General features: G+C 36.4%; 1 protein-coding gene across 9 annotated transcripts in view; it reads left to right on the top strand.

Moving 5' to 3' along the window:
- The window catches only part of ASH1L (ASH1 like histone lysine methyltransferase), a 199,998-nt gene that overhangs the window by 50,401 nt on the left and 130,981 nt on the right, over nucleotides 1-18,616 (top strand). For all 9 annotated transcript variants that reach the window (XM_070497868.1, XM_070497871.1, XM_070497869.1 and 6 more), the window contains one exon: nucleotides 8,426-12,989. In XM_070497868.1, the coding sequence (XP_070353969.1) occupies nucleotides 8,426-12,989 (4,564 nt within the window). The remainder of the gene's footprint in view (nucleotides 1-8,425; nucleotides 12,990-18,616) is intronic.

The following is an 18,616-nucleotide window of genomic DNA, read 5'->3' as shown; positions in this document are numbered from 1 at the left end:
TGAAGAAGGCTTCAAGGCACTACTGAGTCTTGAGCAAATAGAAAAGCCTAAAATGTTTTTGAATAAGAAGGCATCGTGAAGATGTCAATTCTGCCAAAACTTACCCCTGAATTTTTTTATTTAGGTAAAATATTCATAATATCAAATTTACCTTTTTAAACATTTTTACATGTACAGTTCTGTGGACATTAAGTACATTCACATTGTTGTGAAACTGTCATCATTATCCATCTCCAGAACATTTTCAGTCTTCCCCAACTGTAATTCTATACTCATTAAACAGTGACTCCCTGTTACTTTCTCCCCACAGCCCCTGGCAACCACCATTCTATTTTCTGTCTCTATGAATTTGATTATTCTAGGTACCTCATATAAGTAGAATCATATAATATTTGTCTTTTTTGTGATTGGGTTATTTCATTTAGCATAATCTCCTTGAGGTTCATCCATGTTGTATCATGTTTCAAAGTTTTCTTTCTTTTTAAGGCTGAATAATACTCCATTGTGTGTATATACCACATTTTGTTTACCATTCATCTGCTTCCACCTTTTGGCTATTTGTGAATAATGCTGCTGTGAACATCAGTGTACAAATATCTGTTCAAGTCCTTCCTTTCACTCCTTTAGTGTATTTCCAGATTTAACAATCAAAATTAAAATAATAGATATTTTTTGGCACTAGATAAGTTTCTTGTAAAGTTTATATGGAAAAATAAGCAAGAGTAGCCAAGACATTTCTGAAAAGAACAATAATATATAGGAATCAGACTCATTGGATAATAAAAGAAAGTTGAAATTATTAGAAAATTGTGGTAGTGGTACACAGCTAGACAGAAAATCAATGACTCAGAATGGAGTATCTAGCAATAGACCCAACCAAGTATGTATGAGAATTTAGTACATGAGAAATATAGCATTTCACATCAGAGGGTGAATGATTCAATAAATTCCATTAGAATCGGGTGGCTGTCTAGATCTTATACATTTACATACACACATGTATTAAACTTCAGGAGTATGTGGCATTTCATCATCTTTCCCTGCTGTATTTCTTTTGAGAATAAAAAGATGCCATTGTTTTCCACATTTAAAAAAACCCTACTTTGATTCCACTTTATCTTCTAGCTCTGACCCCCATTTCTCTGTTTCCCTGCGGTTCTGTGAGCACATATATAATCTTCTCAATCAGGACTTTTCTGACAATCTGTCTTAATATTGTCAACCTTTCCAGCCCTGGTTTTTCCTCTTCTCTTTCCATGCTCTGATTTTCTCCATAGCATGTTTCACCATCTGATGTACTGAATATTTTGCTTATCTTTTGATTGCCTCTACCCCTCTCTTGCATTAGAATGAAATCTCCATGGTGAAAGAGATTGTTTTTCCCCCACTGGTGTTATTTTAGTACTTAAACAGTAGGTGCTTAACTAATTGCTGAAAAAGTGAATTCCTCATGAAGCAAGAATTCAAGATTATAAAGTAAATAAAATCATTAGCAGGGGCCCTCCGGTGGCTCAGTGGTTAAGTTCACATGTTCAGCTTCGGCAGCCCCAGGGTTCGCTGGTTCAGATCCCAGGTGTGGACATATGTACCACTTGTCAAGACGTGCTGTGGCAGGTGTCCCACACATAAAAGTAAAGGAAAGTGGGTATGGAGGTTAGCTCTGGGCCAGTCTTCCTCAGCACAAAAGGAGGATTGGCAGCAGATGTTAGCTCAGGGGTAATCTTCCTCAAAAAAAAAAATTAGTGGGGCCGGCCCTGTGGCCGAGTGGTTAAGTTCGCACACTCCGCTGCAGGTGGCCCAGTGTTTCGTTGGTTCGAATCCTGGGCACGGACATGGCACCATTCATCCAGCCATGCTGAGGTGGCGTCCCACATGCCACAACTAGAAGGACCCACAACTGAGAAGATACAACTATGTACTGGGGGGCTTTGGGGAGAAAAAGGAAAAAAATAAAATCTTTAAAAAAAAAAATTAGTATTCTTGAATGCTATCAGTTTAGAGTTAGAAGATATAACAAAATTTATTTGCAGAAGTAACAGCAGGATTTATCAAATAGAAAGAAACTTGACAGCAAGTGTTTAGTATCTATATGAATAAAATTATAAATATCCAGTAACACCAAAAACCTTGACTTAATAGATAAATTTACTTTGTTATTGTAGAGCTAAAGTTAATGTTGAGATATCTTTTTTCTCTATATTAATATACAAAGTTAAAGCCATTTGGAGTTTTTTAAAACTTCAAATAGATCTTGAGGTCATCTGGAAGTATACATATGCAGAAATAACCAGGGAGCTTTATGAAATGTTCTAGAATTAGTGGTTATGGTTGTATGACTGTGAGTATATAAAAAACCATTGAATTTGTGCTCTAAAAGGCAATTTTATGGTATGTAATGTGTCCCAATAATGTTATAAATAAAATAATCAAGGAATTTCTATAGGAATACAGAAAGGAAAAAGTTATTTCAAGTATTAAACATATAAAGTTATACTATCAGTATATTGTATTAGGCTCAGGAATAAACATAAATATGAATGAAGCAAAATGGAGAGCTTAGAGAATGACCCAGATATGAATAGAAGTATGTGATAAATGTGCTTCAAATCAGTGAAGATGAAAGGAGTAATGGAGAAACTCATAACAATGGACAAAATTTTAGGTAAAAACTACTTGTCTACCCACGGATTATATTTTACAAATTCAAGATAGATACATAATTTAAAGTGAAAACCAAAATGAATCAGTAAAAGCATTCATTGAAAATGTGGTGAAAGTTGTCATCTTTAGGAGGATATTATCTTTCCAAGTATGCTATGAAAACAGAACTGTAAAGCTAAAGAGACTATTTTATCTAATATAATGGTTAAGAGTTTTGGCTGTGAAGTCAGACTAGGTTTAAATCATACCTCAATCACTTACTGGTTAAGTGACCATGGGCAGGTAATCTAATATCTAAATTACTTTTTAAAATCTATTTAATGAGGATAATTATAGTAACTGCATCATGTGGTTGTTGTGAGGATTAAATGATAGAATATGTGAGGTACCTGTACAGTTTTTCATGTGTACTTGAAAACGTAAAAGATTTTAACTTCTTTTTAAGAAAAATAATAGGAAGTGGAAAGACACCTAAGGAATTGGGGAAAATATGTGAAACATGAGAAAAACAAAGAACTGTTATTTCTAAGATATTAAGGGCTCTTCTGAATTGGAAATGATAGACTCCACAATTAGAAAAATATTGTGGACCAAGACCTTGAACAGCTCTTTTACTGCTGAAGAAATATACATGGCCAGCAAAATTGTGTGACAAGACATTCCAAACTAAAGGTAATAAATGAAATCTAAACAGAAATGCAAGAAAAATAAGTCTATAGGTTGTGAAATCTTAAACACTGACAATGGGAATAAAAAGTCTTTTCTTCACATCTAGAACATTTACCTCTCACCAAAAAAACTCACATACCTTAATATGAAAACATTACAAGCCATACAAGAATACAAGCCATCAGTAAGGAAAGAGTCAATAGATGAACATAGACTTTACAACCAAAGAACTGAAAATATTGAAACCATCTGAAATATTTAAATGTTTAAAATGGGCAAAAACAGATACCCATTTGATAAAAACAGGACAGTAACAAGTGCATTTGAAAATGAACTAAATAGTAATCTCAGAAATAATAGCATTTGAAATGAAAACTCGAGTTTATTGGAACAGTAAACAGGAGCTAGTAAATTTTCTGAAGATAGCTATAACCACATCCCCCAAATTATCAAGGTTTGGCAACATCAAGATGAACATGAATACTGTTAGTCTAATGTTTACTTTCAAAATTACCAGAATCAAGATTGTCAGAAGTTATTGTTATTTCTGCCATAAGAATCATTGCCTAACAATATAGAATATCACAAGTCATAAAGTATTATCTTGGGTTACAGAAATGTGTTTATACCGTCTGGATTTTTATAATAAACTTTTTTTCCATCAAAAAAATCTTTCTTGGTGCACACCTGTTCAACATGTGTAACTATTGTGTATACCCTTTGATGTAGCAATTCTACCTTTAGAAATTTATCTGAAGGAAATAATTGGACAAGTAGGCAAAGATTTATATAATTGAGTGTTCATCATTGTGTTATTTATAGTAAGAAGTCACTGGAAACCATTTAAAAAGCAGCCAAAAGGAGGTTGATTTTATGAGTTATGGACTATTATGAAACCGTTGAATTGATAGTCTTATCTCTTGATTTATTTACATAGAAAGGTGTCTTCTTTGTATTGTTTAATTTTAGTGGGCTACAAAACAGCAAGTGTTTTTGGCTCCATTTTTGTAAAAGAATGTAAGTAAGTATATTTCTGCCTTTTTGATGAAATATCTGACATGTAAAAATATTTTTCCATGGATGATAGTATTGCCGTTTTTTTTTTAATGAACATACTTTTATATTTGGAATAAAGCTATTTTCATGTTGAAAAAAATTATATGCCTAGTAGGATGTTTTAATACGATATTTTCTCATTGACTAATATATAATATGCTCTCTTAAAAATGATATCTCTTACTACTATTTGTCATTTTAAGGGGTTCTTCGAGATGTAAGAGAATAATATCACCAGTACCACATGTAGTTTTCAACATCTTGTTAATATTAGCTCATTTTCTCAGTTTATCTCATGTCAGGATTTGGAAGAAAAGATCTTTGAAACCAAAACCAAATTATCTGTGTATGTCTTTCTTTTTCTTTAATCACAGACCATTTACTGTGGGAAACTAACTCTGTTTTAGGCTGATTTTAGTTAATCTGAGATTTTTATTTCTGACAAAGGTCAAAAACCAGATTTGAGTACAGTCCTTTAGCAGGTTAAGGGAGCTAGGTATGTTTCTATTTTTGTTTTAGACAGAATTTTTTAAATAACCTTTTATTGAAGTATAACGTGTATAAATAAATGTAGCAGCTCAGTAAATCTTCACAAACTCAACCACTCCATGTAATTAACATTCAGTTTAAGAAATAGAACATTACCAGCACCCGTTAAGACCTCCTTGTACTCCTTTCCCATTACTACCGTACACCAGGGGTGACCATTTTCCTGACTTTTAATATGATTATTAGTTATGCCTGTTTGTAAACTGAATATGAAGGAGTTATATAGTATACAGTTTGGTTCTGGCTCCTTTTACTCAATGTTGTTTGTGGGCTTTATCCATGTTATTGTGCATAGTCATAATTTGTTTAGACAGAGTTTTAAAGGTAAGTTTTAAAATTGGAATTTATAATTTTCAGATATAAATGTACTTTAACAAATCCTTTTAATTTTTAAGTTTTAGAAAGTAACTGTAAAAGTACAAAGTGGGAGTATTGTTTCTTTAATAGGACGGGAAGAAAATGTAAGGATTTCTTTAATTACAAACTTAATGTAGGTCAGTTGTATGTGAGACTGTCAGAAAGCCAGTTTCCTCTTGGGCAAAATTGTAAGAGTCCAATCCAGAAGAAGAGATACTTCTCTTAATTCTGAGTTGATCAAGTATTTGGTTGTATTGTGTTCTGCTTTAGTTGTCATATGTAAAGAGGAATATTGACAAGCTGAAACATGTCCGTCAGGAAATGACCAGGAAGAAGTGAAACTGCTTGGGGCTAAAGGTTGAATATATTGACTAAGTTCAAATGTATGGAAACCTGTTGGGAAGAAGAGACATTAGACTTACTCTGTGTGAATTAAGAAAGTGAGACTCAAACCAGTAAATGAAAATTATGGAAAGGCAGATTTTACTTCACTTTTAGGAAGAATTTATTTTTTTTAAATAAACATTTTATTATGATAAAATTCAAATAAAAAAGTAGAGTGACTTGTCCAAAGTGAAGAGACTAGAGATACACACCCATCATCTTGTGCATTTCCTATTTAACATTTGGAAACAGTCCATTCTACAAGGAGCCCTGATTCATTTTAATGGGAAGAAGTATTCAGCGACCACAGTCTTGAGTGTTAGAGGTGTTCGTTGCTACTTGGTTGTCATTTATTTTTCATTCGATAGAGGTGTTTTACTGGATAGAGGTAGGAGGAAAAAATATGAATGTGTGTGTTAAAGACTTCATATATTTCTAATTTCAACTTAAAATTATGGAGTTTTTACTTCTTTGGTTTTATATTGCATCTTTTTCTTCCAAAATTTTGGTTCCTAATGACATTCACACAGTAACTTACTTGATCTATATATCTATCAGTCATCTATCTAGGTTTAAAATAACTATACTGGTATTACCACTAATATCATGCTTCCTGGATGCAATGTAAGATTTCTTTATGGGCAATCTTTTTGTCTTTAGAACATACAGTCTAAATACTAAAGTAATTAAAAATTATTTTTATATAGTTATATAATTAATTGATAGATGTATTTCCATTGTTTTCATAATTTAGAAATTTCTTTGTGATATTTTGTTTCTTAAATATGTAAAACACTTAATTGCAAAGTCAGAACCATAAAGCAGATGCATAGAAATCTAACTTCTAGACCTGTTTCCTCCATTGTATGTCACTATTTTCATTAATCTTTCATCCATTTTTCCATTTTTAATATAATCAGATATATATATTCATATTCTTCCATCCCCATGTTCTTATACAAAAGGTAGCGTATTATAACCACTGTTCTAATTCTTGCTTTTTTCATTCAACAGTATAACCTGAAGATCATTCCATAGCAATACGTTGATACTGATTTTTTTTTTGTAGTTTCATAGTGCTCCATTGTACAGATATGCTTTGGTTTATTTAGCCAGTCCCCTATAATCATTTGGATTATTTTAGGGTTTGCTATTAAAATAGTGGTTCATTTTTATTCTTTATAGCTTTCTGCAGACATTATTTTTTTGCCAGCGTATCTCAGGATAGATCTCTTAAAACTGGGATTCCTTGGTAAAAGGTGTGGTTAAATTCATGTGGCATTTTTCTAGTTATTACCAATTTCCCTTCGGTAGGGATTATGTCATTTTACATACAGTACATTTCCATATATGCTTGAATTTGTTTTAGGGTTTTCTTTCCTGTTCCATTGGTTCTTTTGTCTTTTCATGTGTTAGTTCCAATCTGTTTTAATAATTAGAGGCTTTAAAAAATAATTTAATGTTTGATATTAAAGATTATTCCCTTGCTTTTCTTCTTTTTAGATTTTGCTAGCTATTCTTGCTTGTCTATTTTTTCCAATGAATGTTAAATTTTTCTTATTCCAGAAAGAGATCTTGGTGGTATTTTTATTGGGATTGCATTAAATTTACAAATTTGCTAGGGAACATTCTTATCTTTATGTCTTCCTATCCACATACATAGTATATCTTTACATTTATTCATGTGTTTCATTTGTATTTTATAGTTAAGAACTCTATGTCAGTTATACTTAAATAAAAATAATCTATCCTGAGGGGCCACCCCCGTGGCTGAGTGGTTAAGTTCGTGCGCCCTGCCTCAGTGGCCCAGGGTTTTGCCGGTTCGAATCCTGGGTGCGGACATGGCACCGCTCATCAAGCCATGCTGAGGCAGCGTCCCCCATGCCGCAACTAGAAGGACCCACAACTAAAAATATACAGCTGTGTACCTGGGGGCTTTGGGAGAAAAAGGAAAATAAAATCATAAAAAAAAAAGAAAAGAAAAGAAAAGAAAAATCTATCCTGAAACAAAGAAAAAAGCACTTTGTTATCTGAAACACACTTTTGTGTGAAGTAATGAGTTCATTTGTAAAATATTTAGTGAGGATTCATGCATTACATAGCAGTTTACATTAATGACTTAAAAGTTACTTTCAACTCTAAGATTTTATATAAAAACACATTTTAAAGAAACTATGAATGTATTTTATTGTCTTTTCTATTCGTCTCACATTAAGAGAGAACTTGACTGCTCACTCAAGAGAGAGTAAGTTAATGGAGTGGAAGTAGGTCAGGGATTGTCCTATATTGGTTTGAAATCATTGAAATCAATGAAGGAGGTAGGCAATGAAGCATTATTTTAAAAGAAGACCATGGGATATTGTACCTAACAATATTTCTCTTTTCAAAAACAGTATATTCGTATATGAATATGTATTTAGTTGGTCTAAAGTAAGGTGAAAGTAGGCTATTAATTTGCCTCTTTAAAACAATGTCAAAAAATACCATAGGGATATTTTTAAATACCCAGTAATATATAGGTTTCTATGGTTGAAAGTCAACAAAGATAACATCGTGATAGTCTCTGATATAGCAGCAGAGGAGCTAACATACTGTGACATTAGTGTAACATTAGTTAGGTTTTTTTAGAAAAGCACTATTGCCTGGCTTATATCTGATATGTGATCAATTAGTTTGTTCGATTGTAATGCTAAACTAAAGTGGTATAAGGTTTACTCTCTCTGAAACCTTTTTCTTGTTCAAATTTTAGGATCCTTCAAAGTTGTACAAGAAAGCAGGTGATGTTGCAGCCATTGAATGCCAATCTGAAGAAAGCATCCATCTTCATTCACAGGGAGAAAACAATCCTTTGTCTAAGAAGCTTTCTCCAGTACACTCAGAAATGACAGATTACCTTAATGCAACATCATCTACTCTTGTTGGTAGCCGGGATCCTGATTTAAAGGACAGAGCATTACTTAATGGAGGAACGAGTGTAACAGAAAAGTTGGCACAGCTCATTGCAACTTGTCCTCCCTCCAAGTCTTCCAAGACAAAACCGAAGAAGTTAGGAACTGGCACTACTGCGGGATTGGTTAGTAAAGATTTGATCAGGAAAGCAAGCGTTGGCTCTGTAGCTGGAATAATACATAAGGACTTAATTAAAAAACCAGCTATCAGCACAGCAGTTGGATTGGTAACTAAAGATCCTGGGAAAAAGCCAGTGTTTAATGCAGCAGTAGGATTGGTCAGTAAGGACTCTGTGAAAAAACTAGGAACTGGCACTACAGCAGTATTCATTAATAAAGACTTAGGCAAAAAGCCAGGGACTATCACTACAGTAGGACTGCTGAGCAAGGATTCAGGAAAGAAGCTAGGAATTGGTATTGTTCCAGGTTTAGTGAATAAGGAATCTGGAAAGAAGTTAGGACTTGGCACTGTTGTTGGACTGGTTAATAAAGACTTGGGAAAGAAACTGGGTTCTACTGTTGGCCTAGTGGCTAAGGACTGTGCAAAGAAGATTGTAACAAATTCAACAATGGGATTAGTTAATAAGGACATTGGAAAGAAACTAGTGAGTTGTCCTATGGCAGGACTGGTCAGTAAAGATGCCATAAACCTTAAAGCCGAAGCACTGCTCCCCACTCAGGAACCACTTAAGGCTTCTTGTAGTACAAACATCAATAGTCTTGAAAGTCAGGAACTGTCTGAATCCCTGAAAGACAATGCCACCAGCAAAACTTTTGAGAAGAATGTCATACGGCAGAGTAAAGAAAGCCTATTGGAAAAGTTCTCAGTTCGAAAAGAAATCATTAATTTGGAGAAAGAAATATTTAATGAAGGAACTTGTATTCAGCAAGACAGTTTCTCGTCCAGTGAAAGGGGGTCTTATGAAACCTCAAAGCATGAAAAGCAACCTCCCGTATATTGCACTTCTCCGGACTTTCAAATGGGAGGTGCTTCTGATGCATCTGCAGCTAAATCCCCTTTTAGTGCAGTAGGAGAAAGCAATCTCCCTTCCCCATCACCTACTGTGTCTGTTAATCCTTTAACCAGAAGTTCCCCTGAAACTTCTTCACAGTTGGCTCCTAATCCATTACTTTTAAGTCCTACCACAGAACTGATGGAAGAAATTTCTGAATCTCTTGGAAAGAACCAGTTTTCTTCTGAAAGTACCCACTTGAACATTGGTCATAGGTCCGTGGGTCATAGCATGAATATTGAATGTAAAGGGATTGATAAAGAGCTAAGTGATTCAAAAACTACACATATAGATATTCCAAGAATAAGCTCTTCTCTGGGAAAAAAGCCAAGTTTGAGTTCTGAATCCAGTATTCATACAATTACCCCTTCAGTTGTTAACTTCACTAGTTTATTTAGTAATAAGCCCTTTCTAAAACTTGGTGCAGTAACTGCATCCGACAAACACTGCCAAGTTGCTGAAAGCCTAAGCACTAGTTTGCAGTCCAAGCCATTAAAAAAAAGGAAAGGAAGAAAACCTCGGTGGACTAAAGTGGTGGCAAGAAGTGCATGCCGGTCTCCAAAAGGGCTAGAATTAGAAAGATCAGAGCTTTTTAAAAATGTTTCATGTAGCTCACTGTCAAATAGTAATTCTGAGCCAGCCAAGTTTATGAAAAACATTGGACCATCTTCATTTGTAGATCATGACTTCCTTAAACGCCGATTGCCAAAGCTGAGCAAATCCACAACTCCATCTCTTGCTCTCTTAACTGATAGTGAAAAACCATCTCATAAATCTTTTGCTACTCACAAACTATCCTCCAGTATGTGTGTCTCTAGTGACCTTTTGTCTGATATTTATAAGCCCAAAAGAGGAAGACCTAAATCCAAGGAGATGCCTCAATTGGAAGGTCCACCTAAAAGGACTTTAAAAATCCCTGCCTCTAAAGTTTTTTCTTTGCAGTCTAAGGAAGAACAAGAACCCCCAATTTTACAGCCAGAAATTGAAATTCCTTCCTTCAAACAAAGTCTGTCTGTGTCTCCTTTTCCAAAAAAGAGAGGCAGACCTAAGAGGCAAATGAGGTCTCCAGTCAAGATGAAGCCACCTGTACTATCAGTGGCTCCGTTTGTTGCCACCGAAAGTCCAAGCAAGCTGGAGTCTGAAAGTGATCACCATAGAAGTAGCAGTGATTTCTTTGAGAGTGAGGATCAACTTCAGGATCCAGATGATCTAGATGACAGTCATAGGCCAACTGTCTGTAGTATGAGTGACCTTGAGATGGAACCAGATAAAAAAATTACCAAGAGAAACAATGGACAATTAATGAAAACAATTATCCGCAAAATAAATAAAATGAAGACTTTAAAAAGAAAGAAACTGTTGAATCAGATTCTTTCAAGCTCTGTAGAATCAAGTAATAAAGGGAAAGTGCAATCTAAACTCCATAATACAGTGTCAAGTCTTGCCGCCACATTTGGCTCTAAATTGGGCCAACAGATAAATGTCAGCAAGAAAGGAACCATTTACATAGGAAAAAGGAGGGGTCGAAAACCAAAAACTGTCTTAAATGGCATTCTTTCTGGTAGCCCTACCAGCCTTGCTGTTCTTGAGCAAACAGCTCAGCAGGCAGCTGGGTCAGCATTAGGACAGATCCTTCCCCCTTTACTGCCTTCATCTGCTAGTAGTTCTGAGATTCTTCCATCACCTATTTGCTCTCAGTCTTCTGGGACTAGTGGAGGTCAGAGCCCTGTAAGTAGTGATGCAGGCTTTGTTGAACCCAGTTCAGTGCCGTATTTGCATTTACACTCCAGACAGGGCAGTATGATTCAGACTCTTGCAATGAAGAAGGCCTCAAAGGGGAGGAGGCGATTATCTCCTCCTACTTTGTTGCCAAATTCGCCTTCTCACTTGAGTGAACTCACATCTCTGAAAGAAGCTACTCCTTCTCCCATTAGTGAGTCTCATAGTGATGAGACCATTCCCAGTGATAGTGGAATTGGAACAGATAATAATAGCACATCAGACAGGGCAGAGAAATTTTGTGGGCAAAAAAAGAGGCGGCATTCTTTTGAGCATGTTTCTCTGATTCCCCCTGAAACCTCTACAGTCCTAAGCAGTCTTAAAGAAAAGCATAAACATAAATGTAAGCGCAGAAATCATGATTACCTCAGCTATGACAAGATGAAAAGGCAGAAACGAAAACGGAAAAAGAAATATCCACAACTCCGAAATAGACAGGATCCAGACTTCATTGCAGATCTGGAGGAATTAATAAGTCGTCTCAGTGAAATTCGAATTACCCATCGAAGTCATCATTTTATCCCCCGAGACCTTCTGCCAACTATTTTTCGAATCAACTTTAATAGTTTCTATACACATCCTTCTTTCCCCTTAGACCCTTTGCACTACATTCGAAAACCTGACTTAAAAAAGAAGAGAGGGAGACCCCCTAAGATGAGGGAGGCAATGGCTGAAATGCCTTTTATGCATAGCCTTAGTTTTCCTCTTTCTAGTACTGGATTCTATCCGTCTTATGGCATGCCTTACTCTCCCTCGCCCCTTACAGCTGCTCCCATAGGATTAGGTTACTATGGAAGGTATCCTCCCACTCTTTATCCACCTCCTCCATCTCCTTCTTTCACCACTCCACTTCCACCTCCTTCCTATATGCATGCTGGTCATTTACTTCTCAATCCCACGAAATACCATAAGAAAAAGCATAAGCTACTTCGGCAGGAGGCCTTTCTTACAACCAGCAGGACTCCCCTTCTTTCCATGAGTACCTACCCTAGTGTCCCTCCTGAGATGGCCTATGGTTGGATGGTGGAGCACAAACACAGGCACCGTCACAAACACAGAGAACACCGTTCTTCTGAGCAACCCCAGGTTTCCATGGACGCTGGCTCTTCCAGATCCGTCCTGGAGTCTTTGAAGCGCTATCGATTTGGAAAGGATACTGTTGGAGAGCGATATAAACATAAGGAAAAGCACCGTTGTCATATGTCTTGCCCTCATCTCTCTCCTTCAAAAAACTTAATAAACAGAGAAGAACAGTGGGTCCACCGAGAGCCTTCAGAGTCTAGTCCATTGGCCTTGGGATTGCAGACACCTTTACAGATTGACTGTTCAGAAAGTTCTCCAAGTTTATCCCTTGGAGGATTCACTCCCAACTCTGATCCAGCCAGCAGTGATGAACATACAAACCTTTTCACAAGTGCAATAGGCAGCTGCAGAGTTTCAAACCCTAACTCCAGTGGCCGGAAGAAATTAACTGACAGCCCTGGACTGTTTTCTGCACAGGACACTTCACTAAATCGGCCTCACAGAAAGGAGACGCTGCCTTCCAGCGAAAGGGCAGTACAGACCTTGACAGGTAAGAGGGTTATTTTGTTGCTTGTTATTTGTGTTAGAGATATAGGATTATTTTGCCCACTGATTGCCTGATACATATATCTGAACTTTTAATCTGCTGTTATTTTGTTTTTATAAACGTACTTCGAAATGTTATCTTCAGAGTTTTCATTTTCAATATATGTGAGAAGGCCTGTCTTTGCATTAATTTTGAATTTTGAGAAGAGATCAGAACAAATAACACTCGAGGTTTGGAAACTAGGAAAAGTTATTTGTCTTTCTTATGCAAAAAGGCCATTACACCATTTCTTTAGTAAGAAATGGCTCATAGATACTTGCTGGTGGCTATGCAGGATTTTTAATATATACTAATTCAGTAATTATAAATGCTTCTGTGTTACAGGAAGAATATGTTGTTAACCCTGTATGTCTCATAATAAAAATTTAGACATTCAAAATGATCAACTTCATAAAATTTTACTATTCAGAGGGAGTTCATTTTGCAAGGTACCTTCAGGTATCTTCGTAAAAGCTGCTACAATTAGGTGTAAAATGACATGAAACAGATCTACATAATGTATTTGTAAGATCTAGAAAGTGTCTTTTAAGACTTGAAAAGAAGGTAGGAAACAAGAAATAAGAAGCATTGCCCATTCATTTGGAAGATATCTCTAAGTCGTGAGTGCTTTATCAGAGATTTCAACTCTAAGGTTTGTAAATTAACTCTAGGAAATCCGTAAAACCTCTCATGTTGTAAGTAAAATTATGGAAATGCAGGCTTGTATATATTTTTCAGGAGAAAGTCCATACATTACATCAGATTCCCTAAGTAAACTCTCTAAGCTTCAATATCTCTTCCTATAAAATGGGATTAGTAGGGTTGTTATGAGAGGTAAATGAGATTATAGTGTTTATCAAAGTGATTTGCATATAGTAAGAACACAGATATTAATTGGCATTATAATTCCCCTAAAAGATTAAAAACTTGTGCATTGGAGGACATGATAAAGCCCTCAAAGACAAGAGTTTTTGCTCCTGATTTTCATAATTCGTGAACTTTTGAAAAATAAAAGCTATCTTAGTGGAGAAGCTTAGGATTCTTTAGTTTTTAACAATGTAATAAAGAGGGAAAAAAATCCTAAACTTTAATTAGGTTCATTCAACAAATTTTTGACAAATATTTAATCAGCAACAGTTATTGAATACTATCTGCCAGGCATTCTACTTTGTGGACCCTTGTGATAAAATAAGGAATAAGGCACACAGGTTCACTATTCTCATGGGACTTATAGTGAAAGAGATGGGTAATAAACAAAAAAATTACACATTAAATGTCATTAAAATTTTGATTAGAGGGTATATATAAAAAAAGATAAAGTACTGTAGAACATGAAATGGAAGCCTAACTCAGCAAGGCTTCCTTGAGAATGTGATTCTAAACTGTCACCTGATGAAGGAGCAGCAGTTAGCTGGGTAAACAAATTCTACTTGTTCGTTTATTCATTCACTCATTCGTTTATTTATTGAATTCTAAAACATCTAGCACTATTCTAATCGCTGGCATATAGTAGAGAGTAAAGACATGATATCTGACCTCAGTAACATTCAGCTTTGTGAAGGAAGACAAACAATAGAGTGGTAAGCACATAAATAATGGCATAATTGAGAAAAGTTCTGTCAAGTTAATATAACGGTGTTAGGATGGATAATTTAGGGGAGGGAGTTACCTATTTAGATAGAGTTATTAGTTAGGGCCTGAAGATAAAAAGTTGAAACTTGAAGGATGAGAAGCCACAGGGTTCTCAAGCTGAGGATTGAGTGAAGAACGTGTTTGAGGATCTTGAACTGGGAAGGAGTTTAGATACTAGAAAAAGTCAATGGAAAAAAAAAAGGTTCATTGTGGTAGGAGAGGGAATACATAAGAGAGAAGGGTGAGAGAGTTGTGAAGAAAGAAAGAACCCAGACTATATGTTAAAGATTTTGGATTTTATACTAAGAGCAAAAGACAGAGGAGTATTGATTTTAGATTTGCATTTTTAAAAGATCATTCTGGCTCGTGTGTGAACATTGAATTATAGAAGACGAGCAGTTATAGGGAAACCAATTAGTAGGCAATTGCATAGTCTAGATGATATGATGGTGCTTAGATGATGGTGGTGGCAGACTTTTCTATGAACTTTGGGAGATTCGTGGTGCCATGCCGTGATACGGAGACAAGTGGAGGAGGAGCAGGTTTAGCAAAAGCACAAGTTTGCTTTTTAATTTATGTAAACTTTGAGATGCCTTTAGAACATTCAAGTGGAGGTGATGAGCAGGCAGCTGAATAGCTAGTTCTGGAGCTCGATAGAGATGTTTGGGCTGGAGATAGGGCATTTCACGAGGAGGTATTGAAAAATTTTGGCAATATCATTCACTAAAAATAAAAGAGGTTCTGGGAAAGATGGAGTTTGGAGCAGATTCTCAAAACCTATACAACTTTGTAACCAGAGCACCAAGAAAAATAATAATTCTAGAAATAGCAACAGCATTTAAAAAGGCATGCTAAGCTGTTTAATAAATAAATAAATACTACAATAAATATAGGACTTAACTTTTTAGGAAAAGATGGAGGTAGCTTGATAGAAGGATATAAAGAAAGGTTGAAGCTGCTCAGTTGTAGACACAAAAGTTTATCATTGGCAGATAAATGAAGTGATGCCAGATATAGCTGGTTCTGGTTTATTGTCCTTGTTTGTTTCTTTTGCATGAAGTTCAGGGAAACCACATAATAAGCACTTGTAGGAAAGTCTGTGACGAGTTGGAGCCAAGAGGAAGAATGGAATGAATGGGCATTTTGAACAGAACTGCATGGCTCCATGGTTTACTGCATTTAGTTTGTGTTAGTGTATGTACTCTTTGTTCAGCTGTTGGCTTGGTGCTTAAAAACATTACTGTGCTTGGGGCCAGCCCGGTGGCCAAGTGGTTAAGTTCACGCGCTCTGCTGTTTCGCTGGTTCGGATCCTGGGCGCGGACATGGCACCACTTGTCAGGCCACGTTGAGGCAGCATCCCACATTCCACAACTAGAAGGACCTGCAACTAAGATATACAGCTATGTACGGGGGAGTTTGGGGAGATAAAGCAGAAACAAAAAAGAAAGAAGATTGGCAACAGTTGTTAGCTCAGGTGCCAATCTTTAAAAAAAAAAAAAATTTACTGTGCTTTGAAAAATCGTGTATGAACTCACACAACTTCCATGTTATCCTGGTATTTTATTTATCAGTTGTACATAAGCTGTTTCACTCTACAGAAACACTAACAAAACAGACTATGCGTATATGAATCATCTGTCTGTCTATCTATCCATCCATCCATCCATCTATCATTGTGTGTGATATTTCCCTAAGGAGAGAATATAGAGTGAGAAAAGAAGAGAGTCTTGGACAGCTCTGAGCAACTGCAATAATTAAAGTAGTGGTTAAAAACCATCAGCCTTTGGCTTATATGTGATCCTTTGTGGTGATCTCTATAGTTTTTAAAAAATTAATTGCTAAAATTTAAAAATCTGTAGATTTCACATAAAAGTTCAGTATTCTGCTTCTCTTTAAAAAACAATTCAGAACACCTGGAAACAATTAAACCACATTTCTTGAATGACCTCGAAGGCTGAGTCTCAATAGTGGTAGGCCCCCCTTTACTTGGGGGGCTTTCTTCAGTTTGCCTCAGTCCTGACAGTTTCCTGCTGTGTGTTATGTCTGGCCCAATTCAGCTATGTAAGCAATGCATCTGGCTCCAAGGAACATTTGAATCTGAGGCCCCTAATTTAAGAGTTGTGAGAAGAGCTTGTAACAGGTGAGGAAATTAAGGTGAAGATGAGATAAGATGACAGGTTAGATTTTTGAATGTGTCATCTACATGGATATTAAAGTCACCCAAGAAGCCAAGTATATGAGCTGGAGTGGAAAGGATGAATGTGAGCCTGGTTTCAGGGTCTTCAGGGAATAGGATAGCAGGGAAGTCTAACATGCAAAATATCTGCTTTAAGAATAAAACTTATCTTTTTCTTTCCTTTAAAAAAAATAACATTAAAAAAAATTCAGACATCTCTGAAGTCAGTGTTCTGATGCCAGTTCTCTGTCCCAACTGTGTGTTTTACAATTCAATTCAGTTCTGCTATTAACTACCTGGAGTTAAGGAAGACTCCACAAGTTAAGGGCAAAGAACTTCAAAGACTACCCCCACTTAAGATGCCAACTGCAAATTTCAGTCTCCCCAGTCCACCCACCTTCTGCCCAGCCTGTGACAAATTTGGGGCTTCTTGCAATCTCTCTGTTTTGATAATTTGGTAGAATGATTCACAGAACTTACTGAAACCACTATACTTATGATTACAATTTTATTATGAAGGACACAGATCAGAAATTGAAGAGAGGTATAGGCCAATGTCTAGGGCAGGGAAGGGGACAGAGCTTCCATGCCCTTCTTTGGAATCTGAGTGTGTCTCCCGCCCAAGATGTCATTGTGTTTACCAACCAAGAAGCTCCACCAGGTCTTAGTGTCCAGAGTTTTGATTGGAGCTTCATTACATAGGCAGGACTGATTAAATCGTTGGCCATATGGTTGAGCTCAGTCTCTAGACCTCCTCCATCCACTGTAGATGGGCTGGCCCAAAGTTTTAATCTTCTGTTGATCTTGCTACCCAAAACGCATATAAGCCAGTACAATGGCACCACCTTTTGAGAAGAGAGAGAGCTTCATTGTGAGGTTGACTGACAAGGAGACAGGAGGCAAGGCTCTCAAATCTGTCTCTCCAATCCAAGATTTGGGGCGAAATTTAAGGAGTTAGGGCTACTGAGCTGCAGCTGGGCCCATGTAAGTTGATTGGTTAGTCTCAAATCAGTCCGTATGTGGTAATCAAGCTACTTGGGCTGTTGGAAGCTGTATTTTCCTTACTGAAGGGTTTCTTGCTTCATATAAAGGGCTATGGTGGCAATACTTCTGAAGATTCTTGGTTCCAGGGTCATCCTGGGGCTATGGGTTCCCACCTGACACATGGGTCTCTGTTATTGAGCGAGGTTTGATTAATCTATTACCTGTTTTAAGGAAGCAGTTTAAGCTGGTCAATGTTTTATGTGCTGTTTCACTTCTAATCATGTGATTGGTCTTTCTAGTGACCAGCCCCCATCCTGAAGCTATCTCAGGGTCCACCTTAAGTCACCTCTTTGGCGTAACAAAGATGTTCATATCACTGAGGAAATTCCAAGGGTTTTTGAAGTTCTGTGCCAGAAATCAGAGATGAAGAACAGATGTATTCTTTATTATATCACAGGTCTAAATTCTGTTAATTGGTCTGTATCTTGGAATCTCTCCATCTTATTCACAATTACTCTTTTGATAAGTGGATAGAAATGTGACTTGATTTTCTAATAGGAACTTTTTCCAGGTAGATATGAAAACTGGTTTATGTATCCTCTTGAAACCAGTTGAGAAAAAGATTTTTAGTTAAGGAAAGTAATAAGAAAAAAAGTACTAAATAGGGGGCTGGCCTGGTGGTGCAGCAGTTAAGTTCACCTGCTCCACTTTGGCAGCCCGGGGTTCACAGGTTTGGATCCCAGACAAGGACCTAGTACCACTTGTCAAGCCACACTGTGGCAGCATGCCACATAAAATA

This window comes from Equus asinus, chromosome 25 (genome assembly GCF_041296235.1).
Source record: "Equus asinus isolate D_3611 breed Donkey chromosome 25, EquAss-T2T_v2, whole genome shotgun sequence".
Classification (NCBI taxonomy): Eukaryota; Metazoa; Chordata; class Mammalia; order Perissodactyla; family Equidae; genus Equus; species Equus asinus.
This window is presented reverse-complemented; position numbering and strand designations above follow the sequence as displayed.